Raw genomic sequence first — 13,295 nt, forward strand, 5'->3', positions numbered from 1 at the left:
TAAATTGGAAAAAAAAATAAGCAGGATTATGGGCTGGATTTGTCTCATGGGCCTCCATCTTTTCCTCTGGAACCCGGGAGTTAGAGGAACCCTCTGCTGGTTGTCAAGAGAACGTGGGATTTTTCTTAGGACTGCCTTGGGAAGGGTCCTGTGAGGGAAGCTGGCCTCCGCATGGCTGACCTGGAAGCGGAATAGTGACTCCTTGAATAGGTCCAGTCTGAACCGCCCAGGGCGCCTTCATCTCAGAGCAAAAGCTCAGTGGCTGTTCCTCAGTAGTGACCAGGCAGTTCATGTCACATGCTGTATTTGTTTCTTTTTTGGTTCTCAGTTTTCTAGATGAAGTACAATAATTAAAAAAAATTTTTTTTTATTTGAAAGGCAGAGAGAGAGAGAGAGAGAGATCTTCTACTCATATGTTCTCTCCCCAAATGCCTGCAAGAGCCCAGCGGAAGCCAGGAGCTGAGAACTCAATCCAGGTTTCCCATGTGGGTGGCAGGGAGCCAAGTACTGGGGACTTCATCAGCTGCCTCCTGCGTGCTTAGCAGGAAGCTGGATTGGAAGTGGAGGCAGGACTCAATCCCAGGAACTCCAACATGGGATGTGGGCATCCTAAGCCATGGCTTAACCCCACAGTACCACAGTGCTGGCTCTGAAGTAGTTTTTTTTTTTTTTTAAGATTTATTTATTTATTTGAAAGGCAGAGTTAGAGAGGCAGAGAGAGAGAGAGAGAGAGAGAGAGATAGATGTCTTCATCTGGTGGTTCACTCCCCAGATGGCTGCAACAGATGCGCTGATCCAAAGCCAGGATCTTCCAGGTCTCCCACATGGGTGCAGGGACCCAAGGACTTGAGCCGTCTTCTGCTTTCCAAGGCCACAGCAGAGAGCTGGATAGGAAGTGGAGCAGCTGCCCGTATGGGATGCCGGCGCTTCAGGACAGGGCTTTAACACACTGTACCACAGTGCCAGTCCCCCAAGTAATGTCTTAACTGCTGTGCCAAATGTTTGCCCTGAGTATTATTTTATCAGTAGGAAGTCAGAGGACTGTAACAGACTGGTCTGTCATTGCCTCCTCTCCCTTTACTTCCTGTGTTTCATCCACACCAGTCTGCGTGCTGTCACTTAGCGTGTTCTTTCCATTGCAGATTTAACCAGCTTCTCCTCTAGGGAGTCTTCTCTGATCCATCTTTAGGCTCTTCTCTTTGGTTGCTAGCACAGCATTCGTTAGCTGTTGCTTATCACCCCCAGAGGGGATGAGGGCAGGCCCCATGTTCTCACAGCTGTGTTCCTGTGCCTTGTGTGGTTCCTGGAATCTACAAACATTTTCAGAGCTCCACTGGTTGCTGTCTCTGAATCTACGCGTGTAATTCTCACCACAGATTGATGTCAGGACTGTTCTTTTTCGTCCCTGTTGCGTAGATGAAGAGAGTGAGGGGCACAGAGGTACAATGTTCCACCAAAGGATAATTAGCTGATGAGTGACGGAGGCAGGACTTGAACCCTGCCCATGACTCCAGAAGCCACAGCTGAACTGCTGTGAGGATGTCTGATGAGAGGGGAAGAAGGGAGCGGGGAGGGCTGAGCCGGCTCACAGGGGAGGAAAGTCATGTCTGTGTCGTAGCCAGTGGGCATATGTCTCTGTCTAATCGCAGTATGTCATTGATGTGTTTAGTTGTGATCTGAAGAAAGTGGAAGAGCCACATCGTAGTCTCATTTTGCACCATGTGAAATTAAACTACTCAAAACCTGCATTTGCTCAGGACTCTGGCAGCAATGCACAGGCTTTAAAAATGTGGAATTTGGGCTATACAGCAGGTGTGCAGGTTGTCCTAGGAGTAAACAGTGTAGGCCTGAGAGTAAGGGAGACCTGAGTGAACTTTTTTTTTTTTTTAAATAAGATTTTGAGAGGCAGAGTTACAGAAGGAGGGAGAGACAGAAAGGTCTTCATCTGCTGGTTCACTCTCCAGATGGCTGCAACAGCTGGAGCTGGGCGATCCAAAGCCAGGAGCTTCCTCTGGGTCTCCCACATCGGGGCAGGGACCCAAGCACTTGGGCCATCTTCCACTGCTTTCCCAGGCCACAGTAGAGAGCTGGATTAGAAGAGGAGCAGCTGGAACTCAAACCAGCACCCATATGGGATGCCTGCACCAAGGGTGGAGACTTAACCTACTATGCCACAACACCGTCTCCCCCACCCCCTTTTTAAGATTTATTTATTTGAAAGGCAGAATATCAGGGGGCAGGGTGAGAGAGAGCGAGCTAGATCTAGATCTTCCGTCTGCTGGTTCATTCCCCAAATGGCTTCAATGGCCAGGGTTGGGCCAGGCCAAAGCCAGGAGCCTAGAACTCCATCCGGTTATCTCACATGGGTGGCAGGGGCCCAAGCACTTGGGCCATCTGGAGATGGATCAGAAGTGGAGCAACTGGAACTGGAGCTCACATGGGATGCGGTCATTGTAGATGGCAGCTTAGCCTGCCGCGCTACAACCCCAGCCCGTTAAGTGAATTTTGCAGAAAATGGCAAATTGTTCATTGGTAGAAATGGTTATGCCTAAGCCCATTTATCCGCAGGCAGCAAGAGTTGTGTGATCTAGTTGATGTTCTCTGTGGCAGAGAGCTGGCAGAGGCATACTTGGAGTGTCCATTGAACTAATGAACCTGTGTCTTTGGAGGTGAGCCTAGGGTCTCCGTTTTAGAAGTGGAAGCTGACTCCATTATGAACTCGTGCTGATGGAGCTTGATGGTCAGGAGGAGGTTCAGATAGTGGGGGGTAGTGGGCCCTGGGGTCTGCCCTCACCTGCCACTCAGCAGCTGAGTCACCACAGGCACATGGCTGGATCCCTGTCCCTGCCTTTGCTCATGTGTGATGAAGCAAATGATACTGCCTGCCAGTAGCATCACCTGCAGATTTGTAAGTTAACTCTTGCCTACTTGCTTGGGCCATGCTTGGCACACATTAACAGATGACTAGTGTTATGAGTCTGACCACGCTGACCACGTTGGCAAAGATCGGAGTTCGCTTTTCTTTTCTTTTTCTTTCTTTTTCTTTCTTTTTTTTTTTTTTTTTTTTTTTTGACAGGCAGAGTGGATAGTGAGAGAGAGAGACAGAGACAAAGGTCTTCCTTTGCCGTTGGTTCACCCTTCAATGGCTGCCATGGCTGGTGCGCTGCGGCCGGCGCACCGTGCTGATCCGAAGGCTGGAGCCAGGTGCTTCTCCTGGTCTCCCCTGGGGTGCAGGGCCCAAGCACTTGGGCCATCCTCCACTGCCTTCCCGGGCCACAGCAGAGAGCTGGCCTGGAAGAGGGGCAACTGGGACAGAATCCGATGCCCCGACCGGGACTAGAACCCAGTGTGCCAGTGCTGCTAGGTGGAGGATTAGCCTATTGAGCCGCGGCGCTGGCTTCTTTTCTTTTTTTTTTTTTAACTTTTATTTAATGAATATAAATTTCCAAAGTACAGCTTATGGATTACAATGGCAACCCCCCCCCCCCCCCCGCCCCATAACTTCCCCTCCCACCTGCAACCCTCCCCTTTCCCGCTCCCTCTCCCCTTCCATTCACATCAAGATTCATTTTCAATTCTCTTTATATACGGAAGATCAGTTTAGTATATATTAAGTAAAGATTTCAACAGTTTGCACCCACATAGCAACACAAAGTGAAAAATACTGTTTGAGTACTCGTTATAGCATTAAATCACAATGTACAGCACATTAAGGACAGAGATCTTACATGAGGAGTAAATGCACAGTGACTCCTGTTGTTGACTTAACAAATTGACACTCTTGTTTATGGCATCAGTAATCACCCTAGGCTGTTGTCATGAGTTGCCATAGCTATGGAAGCCTTTTGAGTTCACCGACTCTTATCATATTTAGACAAGGTCATAGTCAAAGTGGAAGTTCTCTCCTCCCTTCAGAGAAAGGTACTTCCTTCTTTGATGACCTGTTCTTTCCACTGGGATCTCACTTGCAGAGATCTTTCATTTAGGTCATTTTTTTTTTTTTTTGCCAGAGTGTCTTGGCTTTCCATGCCTGAAATACTCTCATGGGCTTTTCAGCTGGATCCGAATGCCTTAAGGGCTGATTCTGAGGCCAGAGTGCTGTTTAGGACATCCACCATTCTATGAGTCTGCTGTGTATCTCGCTTCCCGTGTTGGATCGTTCTCTCCCTTTTTTGTTCTATTGGTTAGTATTTTCAGACACTAGTCTTGTTTATTTGATCCCTTTGATTCTTAGTCCTATCGTTATGATCAATTGTGAACAGAAATTGATCAAATGGCGGAATCCGCCTTTCAAGTCAGCTACCAGTGTTGTAGCTGTTGGAGCCACAGGGCGTCTCTCCCCTGGCCTCTCAGGTCTGTGTGAGAATTTGCCTATTTTGTAAAGGATGGAGTTCCTGGGCCCTGGAAGAGCAGGGTGTGACAGTGCTGTGGTGGGGGAGGCAGCCAACCAGCAGTAGCAGGAGTTCCTTGGGTAGGAGGCTGTAGCAGAGGAGCCTCCTTCATTCTGGATTTCTGTTTGGCTCCAGCAGTGGGGTCTGGAGACTGCTTGTGGCATTATGCTAAAGCAGGAAAGGATGAAATTTGGAATGAAAGGGTCTGCTTTTAAATTTGGGCTCTAGCCTTCAGCTGTGTAGACTTGAACAGCTTCTCTTAGTTTCCTCCTGTGTAAAGTTAGGGAATATGTTGGTGATGAGGTCGTCCTTAATCTTATCTCAAATGGGAGCTTGTAAGAGAAAGGGCTTTGTAAAATGTAAGCTCTGTAATTTGTTTAAAAAATTTTTTTTTCCAAAAAGAGAGGATTTGTAAAGGAATGTGAACTTAATCTGTTTGTGTGTGAGTCCATTTGACTCCTTTCTGATGAGGTTGTAATTTTCCAAGGCTTCTTTTGGCTCCCCATCAATTTGGTTTAAAAAGAAATCAGACTGAAAGATATGATGGCCAGGCTTCAGTTACTCAGGCTTGGGGCTCTTAGCTGGTTCTGGCTTGCCCAGAATCTGTTGGGATGTACTTAGCAGATATGCCATACCCACAAAACAGTTTGAGTGAAATGCTTCTGATTTTACACTTCTCAGCAATGGAGCATGAGAAAGTAAAAATAAACTTATATTTTATCTTTTTCCTCTCCAGATTTCCACCCCCCTCATTATTTGAGTTTTGTGAGTGGTCATGTGCCGGCATAGCAACGTTGAAGAAAGTGATTATTTGATTTTTAAAATGAAAATATCTGATGTTTTGAAATATTGTAAAGAATAAAATGGACATATTTAACAAATGTAGATTTTTAAAATTTATATGACAGATAGAGTTAGACAGTGAGAGAGACAGAGATAGAGGTCTTCCTTCCGTTGGTTCACCCCCCAAATGGCTGCTATGGCTGGAGCTACGCCGATCCGAAGCCAGGAGCCAGGTGCTTCCTCCTGGTCTCCATGCAGGTGCAGGGGCCCAAGCACTTGGGTCATCCTCCACTGCCTTCCCGGGCCACAGTAGAGAGCTGGACTGAAAGAGGAGCAACCAGGACTAGAACCTGGTGCTCATATGGGATGCTGGTGCTGCAGGCGGAGGATTAGCCAAGTGAGCCATGACGCTGGCCCCAAATGTAGGTATTTTAAAGATTTATTTTATATATTTGAGAGGCATATTTACAGAGAGAGAAGGGGACAGACAGATCTTCCATCTGCTGGCTCATTCTCCCAGTGGCTGCAACAGCCAGAGCTGGGCCAGGCCAAAACCAGGAGCCAGGAGCTTCTTCAGGGTCTCCCACATGGGTGCAGGGCCCCAAGCACTTGGGGCCATCCTCTGCTGCTTTCCCAGGCACATTAGCAGGGAGCTAGATTGGAAGTGGAGTGGCCAAGACTTGAACCGACGCCCATATGGGATGCTGGCTTTGCAGGTGGTGGCTCAACCTGCTTTGCCACGCCACCAGCCCCTAACTGTAGATGTTTTAAATTCAACCTCTCACTGGACGGATACTGAGCACCTACAGCACTCCAGTCCGTGTGTGAGGTGCTGGGGGTACCGTAGCCCCCCCAAGGCAGACAAAACTGTGCCCTTACACACCCGACCATTTCATAGCCTTTGCGCATTGCACAAGTAAGCCCACAAACACAAGTCTCTTGAAGAACAGAGTGTACTGAAAGGATAGCAGGGATGCAGATTAGATTGGAGGCCAGAGGAGGCCTCTCTGTGGCAGGTCATGTGAGACTTGAAAGGCAAGGAGAAGTTGATCAGGTAGAGGTAAAAGCAGGTGCTAAGGTCCCGAGGTGGAAAAGAGCTAGAACTTAGTGGGGAAGTGGCAGGATGAGGGTAGTGAGGGAGGCATTGACTTCAGGCATCTTGAGAGAGTGGGTGTATCCTAAGGGGACTACCGTCCACACTGCTGGCTGTGGCCCTGATCGAGGCGTTCAGTCAGGCCTTATCCTCCTTGATTCGTGCTGCTTGCTTTGACGATAGAGTTGGAAATAAAATGCTTAGCACTGTCTTACACAGTGAGCCTGCGCTGTCCTTTAGAAAATGTGGAATATACAAGAAGCCACACTGGCTCACCCTTCTCAGGAAGACCCGTCAGAAAAGAGGGGGAGTTTGTTTTTTCTCCATGGACTAGGTGACTCAGGCTAATTCCCCAACGTTGACTTAAATGAGAGTGGCCTGTGCTTGCCTGCCTGCCTACACTGCCTCATCCCAGTGGCTGGATGCAAAGGTCTGAAGCTTGGCTCAGGGCCTTTCGTTTTCTAAAACCCAGATCTCTGGTAAACAGATGATGGGAAAGCCAGAAAGGAAGGTTGGGAGGTCAAGATCTCTGTCCTGCTTTCCACATCCTGCCACATTCCAGCTGAGTTTTGCCTGATAAAGTCATAGCCTGGCCCTGCCAGAAGGGACAGCCAGGGTCACCTCATCCCCCCTCAGTTTGCGGGGTCAGGGTGGACCATGGCTGTGCGCCATACCCTAGAAGGGTTAGCATTGTTAGTTTGGTGTGGGCTGGTTAGAAACTGTGAGGACTGCATCTGACTTGGAGGCCTAGGGTCTGAGTGTCACGTCCTGGCTGGGTCCTGGCTGGGTCCCTTGAAGGATCTGGCACCTGGGGCTCAGTCTTTACAGACATAACCAAGTGTTCTCCAGGTCTTCTTCCATTAGCTCCCAGGGGTTACGGGCCTTCTGCAGGGGGAGGCCGAGCCCTGTGAGTGCTGGGAGCCTGGGGGTGGAGTGAGCTGTTGGAATTCCCATGTCAGAAGAGTCATGGGCTAGCTCAGGGGCAGTGGGAATGATGTCTTTATTATACCTTAGTTTAGAAAATAGCTGATGACAAAAAGGTACTCTGTGGTTAGTGCTACTTCCGGTGAGTTTGTACTTTGTTCATGGTAACAGCATCTGTGTTCACTTGAAAACCACAGTTGTACATCTGGGTAGGAGGCATGATGATTATTCAATCCACATGTAATTTTCAGGAGACAGATGGATCGGAGAGCCCTCTCAGTGATTGACTGGCTTCCCCTGAGCACTGGGGGTGCGTAAGTTTGGAAGCACTGGTCTAGAAGCTTCTGGAAAAACCAGCCAACTAGTCAACTTCTTGGATGGGAGGGAGTGATTCATTATAAACCCATTCTGTCATATATTTAAATATTCTTTATTACTTTTATTAATCACAAAAGTAATTCAAGTTCATTGTAAAAAATACAGAAATGTGTTCTTTGTGCTGTGTTCTAATTTATTCTTTGTTAAAAATTTATTAATTTAAAAGAAAGGGAGAGACAGAGCTCTTCCATCTACTGGTTTACTCCCCAGATGGCCACAGCAGCCATAGCTGAGCCAGGTCGAAGCCAGGAGCCAGGAGCTTCTTTCGGGTCTCCCGTGTGGGTGGCAGGGGCCCAAACACCTGGGCCATCTTCTGCTTTTCCCAGATACATTAACAGGGAGCTGGATCAGAAGTGAATCGAACCAGCACCCATATGGGATGTCCTGGAATGCAGGCAGTGGCGTTACCCATTATGCCACATTGCCAACCCCTCTAATTCTCTTTTGTACAGATAATGGCACATAATATTTACAGAAAGAGGATGTTATATCCATAATGTTCTCTAAATGTGTGTTTATATTTTAACAAATGCAATCGGTGACTTATTTAAGGGAAGCAGTAAGGTTCAGTGGGAAGAATGTTGGGGCTGATTCATTCGAGTCTATAATGGGCTAGTTGAATGACTCCTAATATGGTAACCCAATAGTTGGGTGATTCTGGATAGGTCACAGATCTTTCTAAAACTCAGTTTTTTCCTGATTTCTAAAATGAAGACTGTGTTTGTCTTTTATTCTCACAAGTTGGTTGTAAGGCTCTAGTGAGATCAAGAGAAAAGGACTCTGTAAACATTGCACAAATCAAACTTAGACTTTCAGCCCTCTTTCCTTTTAAAAGGTTTGACCCACGTCAGTGAACACGGAACCTTGTGGTAACTTCTGTAGTGCTTTCCTTGGAGACAAATAGTGACCAGCCTCCTCTCCCTTTTTTTTTTTTCCAGGTTACTCCCGGAAGCAAGGCTGCTTTAGCTAATTTATGTATCGGAGACGTAATCACAGCCATCGATGGGGAAAATACTAGCAGTATGACACATTTGGAAGCTCAGAACAAAATCAAGGGCTGCACGGACAACATTACTCTCACCATAGCAAGGTGAGGCTTGTGGAAATGTTCGTCTCACTGAGTGGCTCCTGGCTGTGGGCAGTGCTTCCTTCCCGGTGCTGGAATCCCCTGCACCCCGCTAGCTCCGTGCCCCGCATCCTGGAGGCGCTGGCGTTCCAGGCAGCTGTTGGCCTCTCTGTCTCCACAGCGGTTCTCTCAGATGTCTGTCTTTGCACTTGGTCCAACATAACTGATAAAGTTCCACAGAAGTGGAATCAGTTAAGTGTTGTTAGGGGTCATGGAATGGAGCGCTCTTGCTGGGAACCCTTGTCAATCAATTTAAGGTGCGGCTCCTGAGGCCAGCAGATTACAGTGACGTTAGGCAGAGTGCTGAGTGCAAGCTGAAGTAGCCGCAGCAGGCAGAGCTGAGGTTGAGTGGACTCCCCCGACTGCAGGGAGGAGGTTGTAATTAGGGTAGAGTTTCCATTCTTCTTTTGTTTGGTTGTGGGAGGGGTCCTGCAAGGACCGGATTTCAGAAGTGATTTGGTTCAACCTTCAGTGGCTCCCTATTTCCTATTGGATCCGGTTCAGACTCCTTATTCAGATCCTTCCCTGCAACCCTAGCTTCCCCTGCTTTTTGTCGTGAACGCTTTGCTCAGGTTCTCATCTGTGAAGTCCGTTCATTGCTGTCACAGGATTGGCAGAAGACCGAGTGTGGCTTAGGACCTACGGGAGGTACACCATTTAGTTACTACCTCCTCAAAACACGTTTCGTCCCTCATTCTTTTTTTTTTTTTTAATTAGTTAATTAATTAATTTATTCCCCCCAAGAAACCTTTTATTTAAGGAATACAGACTTCATGCATTTCTTTCTTTTTTTTTTTTTTAAAGATTTATTTATTTATTTATTTGAAAGTCATAGTTACACAGAGAGAAGAGAGGCAAGGAGAGAGAGAGGTCTTCCATCAAATGGTTCACTCCCCTATTGGCTACAATGACGGGAACTGTGCTGATCTGCTTCCTCTGGGTCTCCCACGCGGGTGCAGGGGCCCAAGAACTTGGGCCATCTTCTGCTTTCCCAGGCCATAGCAAAGAGCTGGATTGGAAGTGGAGCAGCTGGGTCTCCAACTGGCACCCATATGGGATGCTGGCACTTCAGGCCAGGGCGTTAACCCACTGTGCCACAGTGCCGGCCCCAATGCATTTCATAAGTACAACTTTAGGAATATAGTGCTTCTTCCCACCCTACCTGCCCTCCCACCCACTCTCACACCTCTCCTCCTCTTCCCTCTCCCATTCCCAGTCCCATTCTCCACTAAGATCCATTTTTTGATCAACTTTATACACAGAAGACCAACTCTGTACTAAGAGTTCAACAATTTGCACAGTAAAACAAACAGAAAACCAAAATAAAACTGTTCCTCAACAGTCAAGACAGGTCCCCTCATTCTTGTTTCTGTTTCTGTGTCAGTCCGGATCTTCCCCTTCACGCCCTAGTTCAAGACATGCATTCGTTGGCTTTTCAAATTATTTTTATTTATTTGAGAGAGACACAGAGAAAGAGATCTTCCATCTGCTGGTTCATTCCCCAAATGCTTGCAATAGCTAGAGTTGGGCCAGGCTGAAGCCAGGAGCCAGGAACTCAATCTCAGTTTTCTCTATGGGTGGCAGGGACCCACATTGTTGACACATTGAACAAATACAGAAATATGTCTTGCACTGTGCTAGGCACTTTGACAAATACAGCAATGATAGGTGAAACTATTCTCTGTCTTCAAGAGAAGATTACACTAATGAAAGTGGAGAATAGACTAAGATCATTGCTGTGCGATTAGTACAAGCAAAATCCTTTGCCAGCTCAAAAAATGAGGCATCACTGGATGTATTTTCATTTTACTTGAAAGGCAGGGAGAGTGAGTGGAGAAAGAGGAGAGAGAGATCTTTGATCCTCTGGTTAACTCTCCAGATGCCCTCAATAGCCAGGGGCTGGGCCAGGCTGAAGCCAGGAATCTGGAACTGGATTTGGGTTTTCCATGTGGGTGGCAGGGACATGAGCCATTATCTGTTGAGGCGCCACTTTAATTTGGGCCAAGCAAGGATCACCGATAAGTTGGTTGTTTGGTCTGGAGCAGTAGCACTGGGCCAAGATAGAGGCAAAGCCCAGTCCGTCCTGAGCAGAGCTCCGGCAGCACGAAGCAGGGAGGATGAGGGTGGAAGAAACCAGGCCAGCTCAGGAGGCCCCGTGGGTGTGTGTCAGGGGCCATCAACCCTGGACACTGTCAGATTGGGGCATTTGAAAGCTCACACTGGTGGCAAATGGAGGGAAAGGCGGATGGCAGGGTGCTAGATAAAGGCCACTAGTTCAGGTAAGGTCGGTATTTTTCTAATCAGCTGTTCATATAATTTATTTGGCACAAATGAAATAGTAGCTCTGTTCACTTGTTGCAGATCTGAACATAAAATCTGGTCTCCTCTGGTGACGGAAGAGGGGAAACGTCACCCGTACAAGATGAATTTAGCCTCGGAACCCCAGGTGAGTACCTGCTTGTCACTGCCGCTCCCCTCGCCACCGGCCGCTTGTCCCTTTGGCCACCGTTCAGCACATTCCTGTTTTTTCCTGCCGCGGAGGCCCAGGGCTGAGCAAGCAGGGAAAGCCCTCTGCTGTCGCTGCTGGCCCTGGCTCTTGCTCACTTCTTCCCGTAAGGGAACTGCAGGAGGAAAGGGCTGGAAAGCCCCAGGGAAGGGACGCCCAGCCTGGGCTGGGAGCAGGGCTGGGAAGGCGATAAAGGAAGCATTGCCTGCAAGGGGCAGGGCTGGCAGGACCGGGAAGAATCAAGGCACCGACGTCAGCTTCTTGTGGGCTTTGGACACCGATGCAGCTTAACTCTGGTTCCTAGAAGGCCTAGATCCAGAAGAAATAATGGGGAATTCATCGGAGGACCCTGCCTCTCTTCTCTGTGTCCCCCTACATCTGGTTTCTGTGAGCCTGGGTGGAAAATACCGATTTTTGTTACAGTGAGACTTCTAATGAGACTGTAAAGTTACTAAGACAAAGTGGCAGGGCACCAGTGCACAGTTCATTGGCCAGATGGTTTCCCAGAACAGTGGACTACCAGGACCTTGTATTTGTGACTGTGTCTCTCAGTGGTGGTATTTTAGGTGATTTTACTTCTTCCTTATTTGTATCTGAATTATCCATAATGAATGGGTATATTTGAAAAAATGGGAAACACGTAAAGAAAAATGTTTACAGCATCTTAGTAAAATTCCTCATGTGTAACATGCTATTGTCACAAAGTGTGTGTCTGTTGGATAAATTAATGAAGTGTTAGTGATAAAGGAGTAAGTGAATTGGTAATGGCCTCTGAGAATTTTGCCCTGGGTTTTGATATGTAGTTAACCCCAGGTGAACACTGAAAGTTTAATTTTCTTCTAAATTTGGGATGCTATTTAGTTTTTTTTAAAGATTTATTCATTTATTTGAAAGTCAGAGTTATACAGAGAGAGAAGGAGAAGCAGAGAGAGAGAGAGAGAGAGAGAGAGAGAGAGAGGTCTTCATTAGCTGATTCACTCCCCAGTTAGCCACAACGGCTGGTACTGTCCTGATCTGAAGCCAGGAGCCAGGAGCTTCTTCTGGGTTTCCCAAGCGGGTGCAGGGGTCCAAAAACTGTATTCCCAGGCCATAGCAGAGAGCTGGATTGGAAATGGAGCAGCCAGGTCTCGAACCAGTGCCCACATGGGATGACAGCACTGCAGGCAGCAGCTTTACCCGCTATGCCACAGTGCTGGCCGACACTATTTAGTTTCATAGTGAACCAAGAAAGCAGGCTGTTTTTTATACATAAAACAGAAAATTGTAGGAAATTGAACTCACATGGTACATTAGTGTGTAAAAGTGGAATGATGGGATAGAAGTCTTATTTTCTCTAATGGCCTCCATTAAAGTTTCAGTTATATAGTTGCACAAGATTTTTTTCCATTAATATAATGAGAATCATACTTAAAAACCCAAGAATCACTTTAAGGATCATTTCGCATCTGCCATTTCAAAATTGACATGAGTATATTATCCTGTACACTCCTGTAAGGAAAGTTCATAAAATGACAGTCTGTAAATTGGCAGTTGTACAAACTAATTCAAAACATACCACAGTTTCAGTTTCCCTGGGAGTTCTCAGCCAGTTCATTACATTTATTCTGGTGTTCGATTTTGATGTGCTAAGTTCCCATGTATTTTATAACCTATTAAGAATGATTTTGGCCGGCGCTGTTGCTCACTAGGCTAATCCTCTGCCTGCGGCGCCAGAACCCCAGGTTCTAGTCCTGGTTGGGGCGCCGGATTCTGTCCCAGTCGCTCCTCTTCCAGTCCAGCTCTCTGCTGTGGCCCAGGAGGGCATTGGAGGATGGCCCAAGTGTTTGGGCCCTGCACCCGCATGGGAGACCAGGAGGAAGCAGCGCACCCGTAGCGGCCATTTGGGGCGTGAACCAACAGAAGGAAGACCTTTCTCTCTGTCTTTCTCACTGTCTAACTCTGCCTGTCAAAAAAAAAAGAATGATTTTGGTTTCATTTGGTCTACCTGAAATTCTACTTTTCACTTAAATAATGTAATCATTTAAATTTTAGTTATTCTTATTTCTGTCATATTTGATTTTTTTTACTAAGACATAATTTGGTTACTTGTACTAA

At 47.2% G+C, this 13,295-nt stretch overlaps 1 protein-coding gene across 2 annotated transcripts in view; it reads left to right on the forward strand.

Moving 5' to 3' along the window:
- PDLIM1 (PDZ and LIM domain 1) overlaps positions 1-13,295 on the forward strand; it is a 66,244-nt gene that overhangs the window by 12,136 nt on the left and 40,813 nt on the right. For both annotated transcript variants that reach the window (XM_002718543.5, XM_051823436.2), the window contains exons 2-3: positions 8,508-8,659; positions 11,057-11,141. In XM_002718543.5, coding sequence (XP_002718589.1) covers positions 8,508-8,659; positions 11,057-11,141 — 237 coding nt within the window. The remainder of the gene's footprint in view (positions 1-8,507; positions 8,660-11,056; positions 11,142-13,295) is intronic.

The sequence above is a fragment of the Oryctolagus cuniculus genome, chromosome 15, assembly GCF_964237555.1.
Source record: "Oryctolagus cuniculus chromosome 15, mOryCun1.1, whole genome shotgun sequence".
In the NCBI taxonomy this organism is placed as follows: Eukaryota; Metazoa; Chordata; class Mammalia; order Lagomorpha; family Leporidae; genus Oryctolagus; species Oryctolagus cuniculus.